Source organism: Phalacrocorax carbo, chromosome 3 (genome assembly GCF_963921805.1).
Source record: "Phalacrocorax carbo chromosome 3, bPhaCar2.1, whole genome shotgun sequence".
Taxonomy (NCBI): domain Eukaryota; kingdom Metazoa; phylum Chordata; class Aves; order Suliformes; family Phalacrocoracidae; genus Phalacrocorax; species Phalacrocorax carbo.
The window spans coordinates 5,182,553-5,193,734 of record NC_087515.1 but is presented as its reverse complement, the minus strand read 5'-3'; the positions used below and the strand labels follow the sequence as shown (position 1 = coordinate 5,193,734).

The 11,182-nt window shown below is 44.5% G+C and overlaps 1 protein-coding gene across 4 annotated transcripts in view; it reads right to left on the bottom strand.

Moving 5' to 3' along the window:
- Window positions 1–5,463: 5,463 nt before the first annotated feature.
- The window catches only part of DISC1 (DISC1 scaffold protein), a 214,112-nt gene continuing 208,393 nt past the window's right edge, over window positions 5,464–11,182 (bottom strand). For 2 of the 4 annotated variants that reach the window (XM_064445698.1, XM_064445695.1), the window contains one exon: window positions 5,464–8,061. In XM_064445698.1, coding sequence (XP_064301768.1) covers window positions 7,906–8,061 — 156 coding nt within the window. In that variant the 3' untranslated portion in view covers window positions 5,464–7,905. The remainder of the gene's footprint in view (window positions 8,062–11,182) is intronic. The other 2 variants (XM_064445696.1, XM_064445697.1) reach the window with 2 other exon arrangements.

Sequence of the window (11,182 nt, the reverse complement as noted above, 5' to 3'; positions counted from 1 at the left end):
GGATGCTGTGCAGGCAGATCAAAGAGGAGAGCTGAAATGAAAAGATGACTAGTACTGGGGGAAAAAACTTTGAATTTCAATACGAATTTTGCTCCTTTCTTTCAAATCTGTGCACTGTTTAGGACACGCATAAGCCATATGTTAAAGGTATGAATGTGGAGCACATGTGTCTGCCTGACTCTTTATCCAGGGGTGGACTGACAGGAGGGAAGGATGAGCACCCTGGGAGCTCCTGAGCATGAGACATCAGCCAACTTTGCTTAGGTCGCTGTAGAAGACACAGGAGCCAAATTAACAGGAGAAAATAACCCCAGGTCCTAGAGCTAAATACCACCTCCCATAATGAATGGTCCAGTAACTGTTAACAGTTTTAGAGGCAAAACTTAAAGCTTACCAATATCTTTTACAAAAGATGAGCAGGCTCTGTTACTAATTTATAAGGAAAGTGAATAAAGAAATCCCTGAATGACTGTTCCCCTGGCCTCAATATATCTTCTGGGAAGAACTTTCTAAAGCCCAAGAACTAAGGCTGCAGAAGAGGAGACATTAACCAGGCCTGGTGAGTTATTTATCTTTCAGGAGATGACATTGCTGCTTCATTTTTTTTCCGTTACAGAAGATCTTTATTTTAATAGGCTTATTAAGCACTGACATTTAAGCAGCCCCAATCAATATTACATTTCCAATTCAGGATAATAAAAAACACACACAGTAGAAAGAAGGAAATAAAGCTGGTGATGCTTTACTGTTCCCACGTCATAACTAGGGAGTGTTACTGTGCTGGAAGAGCTGCTGTGTGCTGCTGCCGGCTGCTCATGATGCTAGGGAGAAGTTTCAAGGGGAGTGGAGGTTTGGTACAGCTGTAGCATGTATTCATTCAAAGAATTTGGGGGACTTGATGGGAAGACAGAGAAGAAATGTTTCCCATCAGGATTAATGGAGAGAGACTGGCTTCACTTGCTACAGCTCATTATTGAAAATTAGCAATGACAAATCACGTACGGCTGTGAGAGGCAGGGTGCTCTTTTCACCTTTTCATTCTCATTTAATGAAAATAAGTGGCAATAGGTTGATCAAGTGCCAGCACCGTGAGCCAAGACAAGCAGTACCTGATGGCTATGGTGCTGGTTGCATTTCTTTGAGTTTTCTTCTTTTGCAGAGGATGATGTGCAGTGCTGCAAATGACTGTGCTGCCTCTTCGGCCAGAGCACAGTGCAAGTGCTGCCACGCTGCGTCGGCTCCCCGGCCACTGAGTCCGGTGCCAGCATCACCCCGTCCTGCCCGGTGCTGCACTGAGAAACGTGTCCCCAGCCCCCTTTACCCTGCCCACCCCTGGAAGGGAGGAAATTTGACTTGAAACCTTAGGCTCCTGCCTAGTCAGGCTCTGAACCATTTTGTAATAGCTGCAGTCTTGGCATCCCAGGAAAGATTTATAATAAGCCCTTCCTTAACGTTTGGTTTCACTTGCCCTTTTGAGCTAAGGCCAAGATCAGAGAGTAGGTAAATGGGCTTTTCCAACTTGCAGACACCCAGCTGCCCTGTCCTCCAACTCCACCTCTACAGCTAAACACGAGTTTATTAAAGCATTTCTTCCTTCTTTTTGAAGCTGTTAAGAAAATGCCTATATTTAAGGTAAAGCACTGTGACTAGTCCTCAGTGCCATATGTATCGTGACAACTGTACAAACCTGCCTTGTGGTGTTTTCTGAATCAAGTGTGTTATGTCTGGGATGCCGGAAGGCTTTCTTCACAATTTCTGGGAGGGGAAAAAAAAAAAAAAATCCCAAGCTTGCTCTAAGTTTGAGAGACAGAATTTCTTGCTCCAGCGGTCAATTGCTTTCCCTGTTAGAAATGTTGTGGAGGATTCTGCCAGATGAAACAGCCAGTAGGTATTGGAAATCTTTCCTTATGTAAATACTAAAGGACATGAGTGGGTCACCTTTTGGTCTTTAGTTGGCCAAGTTATTTGTACTGAGCTTTGCTGGTCTTCTGTTGTAAGAAAGTTAGTCTTTCCTAATCTCAAACCATTCTGGTACCTCTTTTCCTGAAACCTTGCCTGCTTTTACTTCATGGAGACAGCGGTGTTGGCAGCGCTCATGAGGTCTTGTCAGTGCCATGTGTGGATGGCAACGCCATGTTCCTGCTCTTCAGTGTCACCCATCTAAGTGGGGGAAAGAGCCTGGCTGACCAGTCAGCTGCTGCTCCAGAACTCCTGTTATTGGAAGTAAAGGAGCATGCTGTGATCCAGACTCATCAGGCAATAGTTAAGAACAAATAGGTCTCATTGATTGACCTTACTGTATTTGAGCCAGGAGAAATTAAACAACCCTGGTCCTTTTAAATTTCAGGTCATGGAGGATGTACGAGGAACTCTGTGAAAACACACTTTGAAGCAAAAACAACAGGAAAAGAAAACTTTAGTTTCTGGAAAAGCACAGAAATGGTAAGACGGATGTGTCCCTGTCGTGCCTCCCAACCCCAAAGGTGTGGAACAGGTTTGCCCTGGTGTCTCTGACCTGATCCCTGTGACACGGACTCCCAGCGCAGTCCTGGAGGAGCTCCTGCGTGCAGAGCTGTGCCTGGCTCTGGGCTCCCGCTCCCAAGTCTCGCACTGGGGCTGCTCCTACAGGGAAACCTGAGAGTGGGTGCAAAGCTCCGCGTTCTGGGAACGAGCTGATAGCCTTAAAATATTGACCCTACTTGGTGAAAGGGCCCAGAGAGGCTTCCTTTGGTGTTTTTCAGCCTCATTGTCAGAAAAATAGTAAATTTGTTGTTGTTTTCTTCCCCTTGTAAATTGGATTGTCGCTGTGGAAAGGTTTCTTAATTTTCCATTTCTCCAGTGAGATCTGTCACGCGTCTCCTAACTGTGACTCTGATTATTTTAATATTCTCCCTCTTTCTCCACTTAGTATTCCTGTACGGCTGCTTATTATAAACTATTTGTTCAACTTTGCAGGCGATTATAAGAACAAACAGCCTAGTGATGTATTGACTTTGTGTGTGTCTTTGACAATGCCCCAACACCCCCTTCCCTAAGACTGCTCTTCCAGACAAGAAAACAAGGATAGAGTGAGTGCGATGCATGTGAAGAACTCAGACATTTCCTTACTCACCCAACCCCAGATGCTCTTTTCCCAGGCCTCATAGTTAAGTCTTCATTAGAAATTTGAGAGAAATGCTTTACTGTGGCTGCTGGCTTGGCTGCTTTTCAGGTTCAGAAAGAAACTCCTATATTCACAGGCCCTTTTTTCTTTTTCATTTATTTAATATCTCTCCAGAAACTTGTATTATCCTCCGTAACAGTGCCGAAAAATATCCACACGTGCATAATATTTTAGAGCTTCTTTGTAGCATATGTTAATCCCTGAGACTAAAAAAAAAAATCTCTTGGTCCCAGTCTCATATTTAATGGGATAGCAAACTAAGCGGATACATGAGGATTATTCTAATCTCACCCTGGAGCCTATCTGGGCCCCATTATTGAACTGCCTTTGCTAGTGCTCTAGAAAAGTGTGCTTATCTTGATTTAACAAGTAATGATAGCAAAAGCCTTGAGCTGTCGTGCTTTAGAAAGAATGGATTAGCTAATTGATTGTGAAAAGAAATATTAGGCTGGAGCTAAACACCCTTTGGGGTGCTGTCCTTTGCTTTCTTCTTTGGTTCTTTGAGAATACGTTTGTATGCTGGGGGTGTGTTAAATACAACCAACTCCTCCAAAGCACAGGCGATGGACTGCTCAAGGTGAGCTGCTTCCTCGTCTTGCACTTCTCCATTGCTGTAGCTGAGGTTTCTGCACACAAAGCCTATCTGCTTCTCTATTTCCTCCTCAAATATTTGAGGGTTTTAGGGAGAACACAGGCAGGAAAAGGGCTTATTTCTGGTGAGATTCATGTTTGCAGGTGCTGGGAGACCAGGCTACCTGGAGGTAACAAAGTCATAGAAGCATAGAATGGTTTGGGTTGGAAGGGATGTTTAGAGGCCATCTAGTCCAACCCCGTGCAGTGAGCAGGGACATCTTCAACTAGATCAGGTTGCTCAGAGCCCCGTCCAGCCTGGCCTTCAATGGTTCCAGGGATGGGGCATCGACCACCTCGCTGGGCAACCTGGGGCAGTGTTTCACCACCCTCATTGTAAAAAAATTTCTTCCTAACATCCAGTCTAAATCTACCCTCCTTTAGTTTAAAACCATCACCCCTTGTCCTGTCACAGCAGGCCTTGCTAAAGAGGCTGCCCCCACCCTTCCTACAGTCCCCCTTTAAGTACTGAAAGGCCACAATAAGGTCTCCCCACAGCCTCCTCTTCTCCAGGCTGAACAACCCCAACTCTCTCAGCCTGTCCCCACAGCAGAGGGGCTCCAGCCCTTGAATCATTTTTGTGGCTACCTCTGGACCCACTCCAACAGGTCCATGTCCCTCCTGTGCTGAGGGCCCCAGAGCTGGATGCAGCGCTGCAGGGGGGCCTCACCAGAGCGGGGCAGAGGGGCAGAATCACCCCCTCACCCTGCCGGCCACGCTGCTGGGGATGCAGCCCAGGGCACGGTTGGCTTTCTGGGCTGTGAGTGCACGTTGCTGGCTCATGTCCAGCTTTTCATCCACCAGTACCCCAAGACCTTCCCTGCAGGGCTGCTCCCAATCCCTTCATCCCCCAGCCTGTATTGATATCGGGGGTTGCCCTGACCCAGGTGCAGGACCTTGCACTTGGCCGTGTTGCACCTCATGAGCTTCACATGAGCCCACCTCTCCGGCTTGTCCAGGTCTCTGTGGTTGGCATCCTGGCCCTCAGGCGTGTCAGCTGCACCCCGCAGCTTGGCGTCGGCTGCAAAGGTGCTGAGGGTGCACTCGATCCCACTGCCTGTGTCACTGATGAACGTATAAAATAGTACTGGTCCCAGTAAGGACCCCTGAGGGCTACCACTCAGCACTGGTCTCCAGCTGGACAGTGAGCCATTGAGTCCTAGCAAGCATGAGTGAAACTGGTCCTGGGGACACCACAGTCACTCTCCCACCTCTCATCATTTCACTGTGGCAATGAGGTGAGACATGACTTTGACTTTAGATATTGCTGTAGCTGGTGTCGTGTCATACATCCCTTCCCTTGCCCCTTCTTTATGGGTGAGGAACTGAGGGAGGCAGGCAGGAGTCAGCTGCATGGCAAGACTGGCTGAGCCAAGCCAGGACGCAAGCGCCAGTTTTACCTGTCTGTATAGCTCACTGCGTGATATTTCTCTCCCTTTCATGCTGAAAATAGCTACCTTTTGCCATGAAGCTCTAGTTTTGAGTGTCTTTAGACTGTTTCCAGAAGGCATCAGAGAATTTCCCAAGCAGAGGAATCGCTGCTGTCAACAGCACAGTAACAGTCACACACACGGTTTCTCCTCTCCTCTCTGCCCTCCCCACCCCTGCACACCCCACCAATGAAGTTTCTAAAACCTTGTACAATGCACAGAATGCAAACAGACTTTGGGTTAGTTAAAAACATAGTTCTCTTTATTTGCAAGTTTTCTATCCACAGATAAAAGGCACCTGATACATTGCATAATACACTTAAGAAAAAAAAAAGTTTGCTTATTATTCAGCACATCTGAGAAAAGGAATTATTACTGGCTCTAACTTCCCACAACAAACAGTGAAGTTAATGGAATAATAAATTAAAGAAGCAGTAGTCCACATGATGTATAAAATAAATGTTAACAAATACAAATATGACATGAATGATGACTGATTTGGTTTCCCTTCTCCTCAGGAGCTCTGTCTTATTAGAGTGGTTGCATAAGTTGAGTTTTTATTAAAATGCAGTGGTACTCTGAAGCTGTGAAACACAAAAGCTATACAGGCTTTTTAATTGAATGGGAATGTCTTCAAGACACCTTGCTCGTGCCCTTGTCATCCTGTATAAGTAAGTGTCCATTGCTGAAAACTCAGTACCTGGGCCCTCTGTGGTGGTAACCCATGAGCAGCTTCTGCTGGTCCTAAGGAAACAGCTGTGAGAGAGATCTATCCTGTCAGTGTCCTTTCTTTCCTGTTCACCTGACCTCTCGGGGGCCTCCATGAGCGCTGGCTGGCTGACATCGTCCCCAGGCAGCCAGGCTCTGGGGGCCCAGCCAGGGTTTCCCACAGGAGCCGGTCCTGCGCATGGGCTGTCAGCGCCACGGGCTGCTGCCCGCACTTGCCAGGCTGCCTAGAGCTGGGATTGAACGCCTTGCTCAGCCGTCCAGGGGGGTTTCAGAAGTGGCAAATCTACTATGGGGAGGTAGGTACCGAACAGGGACTGTCCAGCAGAGCCTGGAGAAAGCTCTTCAAATAGAGCAGCGGCAGAGCAGCAAGAGATCTCCTTTTGAGACTGGACATGGGAACCGAGTAGCAGAGTCCGTGCAAGGTAAAGATCCAAGAGTCTTTACTGCAACCAGATGCTGACCCATATATTATACAACGAGAAAAGTCAACCATGTTCTGAATTACAGGGTTGTAATTCCACCCTGAGGATCTGATGACTACAGAAACCACCTGAGCTCTGCTCCCCTGGTTTGACAACCCCACGTGCCTGGATGCAATTATAATCCTGTTGTATGTCTCAGCTGCCTGGCACTTTTTTCCCCTCCCTCCCTATGTATTTAACATTGAGGTTCAAGTTTCAACTAGTATTAAAACACACAAAGAAAACGAACACAATCGTAGTGGGCTAGTAGTCCAATGGCCTTCAAAATTTGCAAAAAACTTCAGAATGTCGCTATAAAATGATTAATTGAAATAGCAGAAACAAAGTCTAAAAACATCAGAAAAATAGTACTAAAAATACAGTACTGAGTTGGAAGACATTTGCTTCATCTACTGGCTTAAAAAAATCGGATTTTTTTTTAAATCCTCCGTCTGCAACAAATGGCAGAAGCAAAATTTGTGACGTCAGCGATAGTGTGGTATCCAAGTAAAAGTACACAATGAATTCCTAAAGGTATCAACTGTTTTGAACAATGATCTAAATACAGGTCATTTATAGTAGTTGGCTTCAGTTGACCATTGCTTTTATTTCCTATAAAAATACGTGTTTAAGTACGTGTGTATACATACACACGTGTCTACTGCAAAAAAATCCGCATTCCTTCTGAAGTTTATAAGGAAGATCAAAGCAATACAATACTAGTAATAAACTTTACAAGGAGACTTAAATGACTTATTGTTCATACAATATTTAAATATAAGGAACACAAATCACCAACATAGTAATTTTTTTTGTGCTTTACAACCCCTTTAATACTAAAGCAAGTTTATATTAATACCTAAATGAAAAGAGTTAGACTACTGCTATAGGGGCTGCTGTTAGTTCACTCCGTTGTACGCAACACCACTGAGTAAATGAGGTCCAAATTTCAGTTGAAAGAACGAGGTTAGCTTGAATTTCATCCTATTGATTTAATTATTGGCAGGAATGTGAAAATACATTCAGTGCAAGAAAGCTGTTAAAGCCAAAGGGAAGAAAAGTTGTTCTTATTCTTACAGCTATTTTCCAAGACATACTAGATGATGTTCCAGATCTAACGCTACATTTTTAAATCGGGGAAAAAAAAAATCCATGAGTAAGGCAGACAGATACTGTTTACGAGTCTTCAAGGAGAACATTTCACTGACATTAAAGGCAACTTTGCAGACTCACTTGAAATGTATCAATTTGTAATCTACACATTTACAGGGGATGCTCTGCTCTGAAAGCTGTTTCCCCAATCTGTGCCAAAACATGTGAGGCTGTGTAGACTACTTCTGATGATAGACCTCCAGGCTCTGTTTCTCCATAATTGATTTAGTTATTAGTTATGCAGGGAGAGAAGAGATCCCTGAGGCTTGGTAAAACAGTATTCAGTTACTAAAAGCGGCCCTTTGTGAATTAATGTCATCCTACCAGCTCTTTCTGCTCATTATTCCTTCAAGTCTTGTTTTCCTGGACACCAGCTGTCACAGAGGAAGTCTCCAGCCTTTTCTTCTCCTGCCTCCCTGGCTGGCTGAAGTTGCACCAGCACGGTCTGGAGTGTCTCCTTCACCACCTGGATCTCCCTCTGCAGAGACTGTGCAAGCTTTATTAAGGAATAAATCTATAGGTGATTGGCAGTCCCTTCTCTCTTTCCAAGTTATTAAATAAATTCTTGTTCTGCTGCTCAGAACAGATGGCCACGGCTATCTAATCGTAGCTTCAAGTTCTTCCAAATTGTTTGGATTAAATATTAATACATTTCTCACACTTGCTTTCAAAAAAAAAAAAAAAAATCCAGGCAAACTGAAGTTCTCAAGTAGCATTATTTAGCACTTTAAAAAAGGGAGGGGATGGGGGATACTGCTCGGATACTGTTCTCATGGGAATGAAGGAAGGAAATTAAGAAATCGTACCATGGAGGCAGCAGCACTAGCTGCAAGTTCCCCGCTGGATGGAGGGTGGATTTTCAAGCCAGCGATGCAGACCTGGGTGGATCAGAGCCCCGGTGAAGGCAACAGGGCAGTGGGAGCAGCCTGAGACAGAAGCCCAACGACCACAGCTTGTGTGGCATTAGCCAGTTTGGCAATGCGTGCTGGGCAAGGCGGGGTGGGAATCTAGGGAAGTAGCAAAATTAGCTTACAGCAGAGAAAGTGTTTCTGCTCTACTTACTTCCAGAAGGCTTTAATCTTAGCTGAATTATCAGTATAATTATAGCGCAGAAAACACAAATACAAAGCTGCACGAGGCTCCACAGTGAATGCTTTGAACAAGTTGAAAAGCAGAGAGATTAGCAGTAGCAAGGTTGTGCTGTTGTGCGTTAAAAGGAAAAAAGCGCCACCTGAAAAACCTCTGATAATTCAGTAAAAATACTTCCTTTGGTTAAAAAAGGAGAGTTTACCACATTTTATTTGCCATTGTCTAGTTCAGCTTTCCTGCAAGGCTCTCAGGAAGAAAATGATGGCTCACAGCTCGGCCTCTTAACAGACCTTCCACGTCCCTCTTTCCCCAGCCCCACACCGACAGAGGGAAGGTGACAGGTGGTGGCAACAAGAGTAAGAGGGGTGCAGCAGTGAACAGGCTGGCAGAAAAGGTAGGATATGTACGGAGATAGCAGTAACTGCTGAGACACACACAAGTTTTTAAGTGGCTGGGCTTCCTAGGCAGTACAGCTTTTTGTTCTGATGACTAGTCTCTCCTGGGAACAAGCAGAGTTAGCGCTAGCAATACATCAGCCTTCCTGCTGATAACCTTATGTCAGTGAGACTATCCGTTATTGAATCAAGTGCAAGGACTGGGCGTAGCTCAATAGGACGACCAACCTCCATAGCTTACACTACATGGAGTACAAAGCAAGCATGAGACAAGACAGAGCCTGCTGAAGCGCGACCTAAACAACCACCAAGTCTATGTGAACAAGCCCTAGGGCCCAGCCCAGCCACACTGAGGCCTGCTGTACAGGGATGGCTGAAGGACAAGGACCCCAAAAGGCTAACCCAAGTGGGTCAAGGGAGAGAGAAATAAGTTCATTTCTAGCAGTAAGTCATCAGATGATCTCCGCGAGGTCTCACTTCAAGGGAAACGAAACAGGCTAACACTGAAACAACTCCATTTCAAAAATACAACGCACGGGAAGGACAACGCACAAGGACAGGCTTTATCCTTTACAGAGCTCATCCATTATGAAATGTTGTTTTACTCGACCCCGATGTCAATGCAATGTCAAGAAGAAAAGGCACCCTCAGGTTACGTGACTGTAACAAGTGAGCTGTTACTTTTGAAAAATTGTGACTAGAGAGGACCAAGGGAAAGCTGTACAAATCACTGCTATTTCAGGCAGTCACAGTCAGACCTTTGAAATGCCTTTCGGCTGCTTTGGATTCTGTTATCAGCTCCTCAAAATTTCACCTTTGTGTATTTACGTACATCACCTATGATGTTTTACTCTTAATATGTTCACAAGGTATATTCAGGTATACTTCTAATTTCCGGACAACTCTATTAATCTAAAGGGATTCTGTCTCTGATTACAAGTAATAGCAGTATACACAAAACTTCTCCTACCCATGGATCTCAAAGCTCTGTACTAGGACAAATTAATTATGCTTTGCATCTCCTCTGAAGTAAGAAACATTATTATCCTCTTCTAAGTGGTCCTGGACGGTCCACCCTCCCTGCAATTTAATCTCAAGGCTCAGCTGACACCCTAACGGGTAAGACAGAAATCCTTCAGTTTATAAACACCATGAAGCTTCTAAAATTTAATTACTTTTGAGGCACAGTCTCTGACTACATGCTGCTATTTGTAATATCCCAAGCGATTACAAAATTCTTTTCAGGTAGAGAGAAAAAGCAAAATTGAAATGTTTCATTCCTTCATCTTGAAGGGTGGAGGAAAATGAAGACAGGGAAGGAAACTCTTAACCAATAGAAAGGATGGAGCAACAAGAAAGATGACTGCAAAATCTAACCACAGCAAGTTTCAATAACCTCATAAACAATACCACAACCAGCTGTAGACCAGTACCTGTCAAATGAGCCTTGTGGCTAGGCAAGATATGTGATATATGGCTAGGCATGGAATCTCTATCAATATTCTGAGGTTATGTCTGAATAAACACCTTCACCCATTTTGAAAGTGCAAAAACTTGAGTTTTGCATGGGTCCTCACGCAAATATGTCCTTCATGCTTAAATTCTCTATCCAATGCTGCAAATATTGAGCCAGTATCAAAGGCAGGAGCCAAAACAAGTTTCAACTAGGAACCATTTTCTGGTCTTGCTGTCTTCCTGTGAAAAACTGGCAAAATCTCTCCAATGTCTCGTAAGCAGTAAATTGAAGTACTGGGAACAGCTTCACACAAACACAATCCACGTTTGGGACAATATTGCAGCTCTAACGTTTTCTCGGTTGAAGCTTTTCTCCTATTTGACTTCCTTTCTTTAAAACACTTGAGCATCATGACAAGAGTCCTTGATTTGCAAGGAGATAAAAAGCTGATCTAATTACTGTGGACTGACTTAATTTGGGGAAAACATGGGCTCATCAATGTATCTTCTGTTGTCTCAGCACAGATGTTTAGGGAAAAGAGACAAAAGGTAGGCATTACAAACCAGTTGCCTTCCTATAGGAAAGGTTAGAAACTAAGAGTATATTATAAGACAAAAGGATTTGAAGGGTGGCATTTGTATGGGCCTATGGGATTTTGGAGACTAACAGCAATTTTG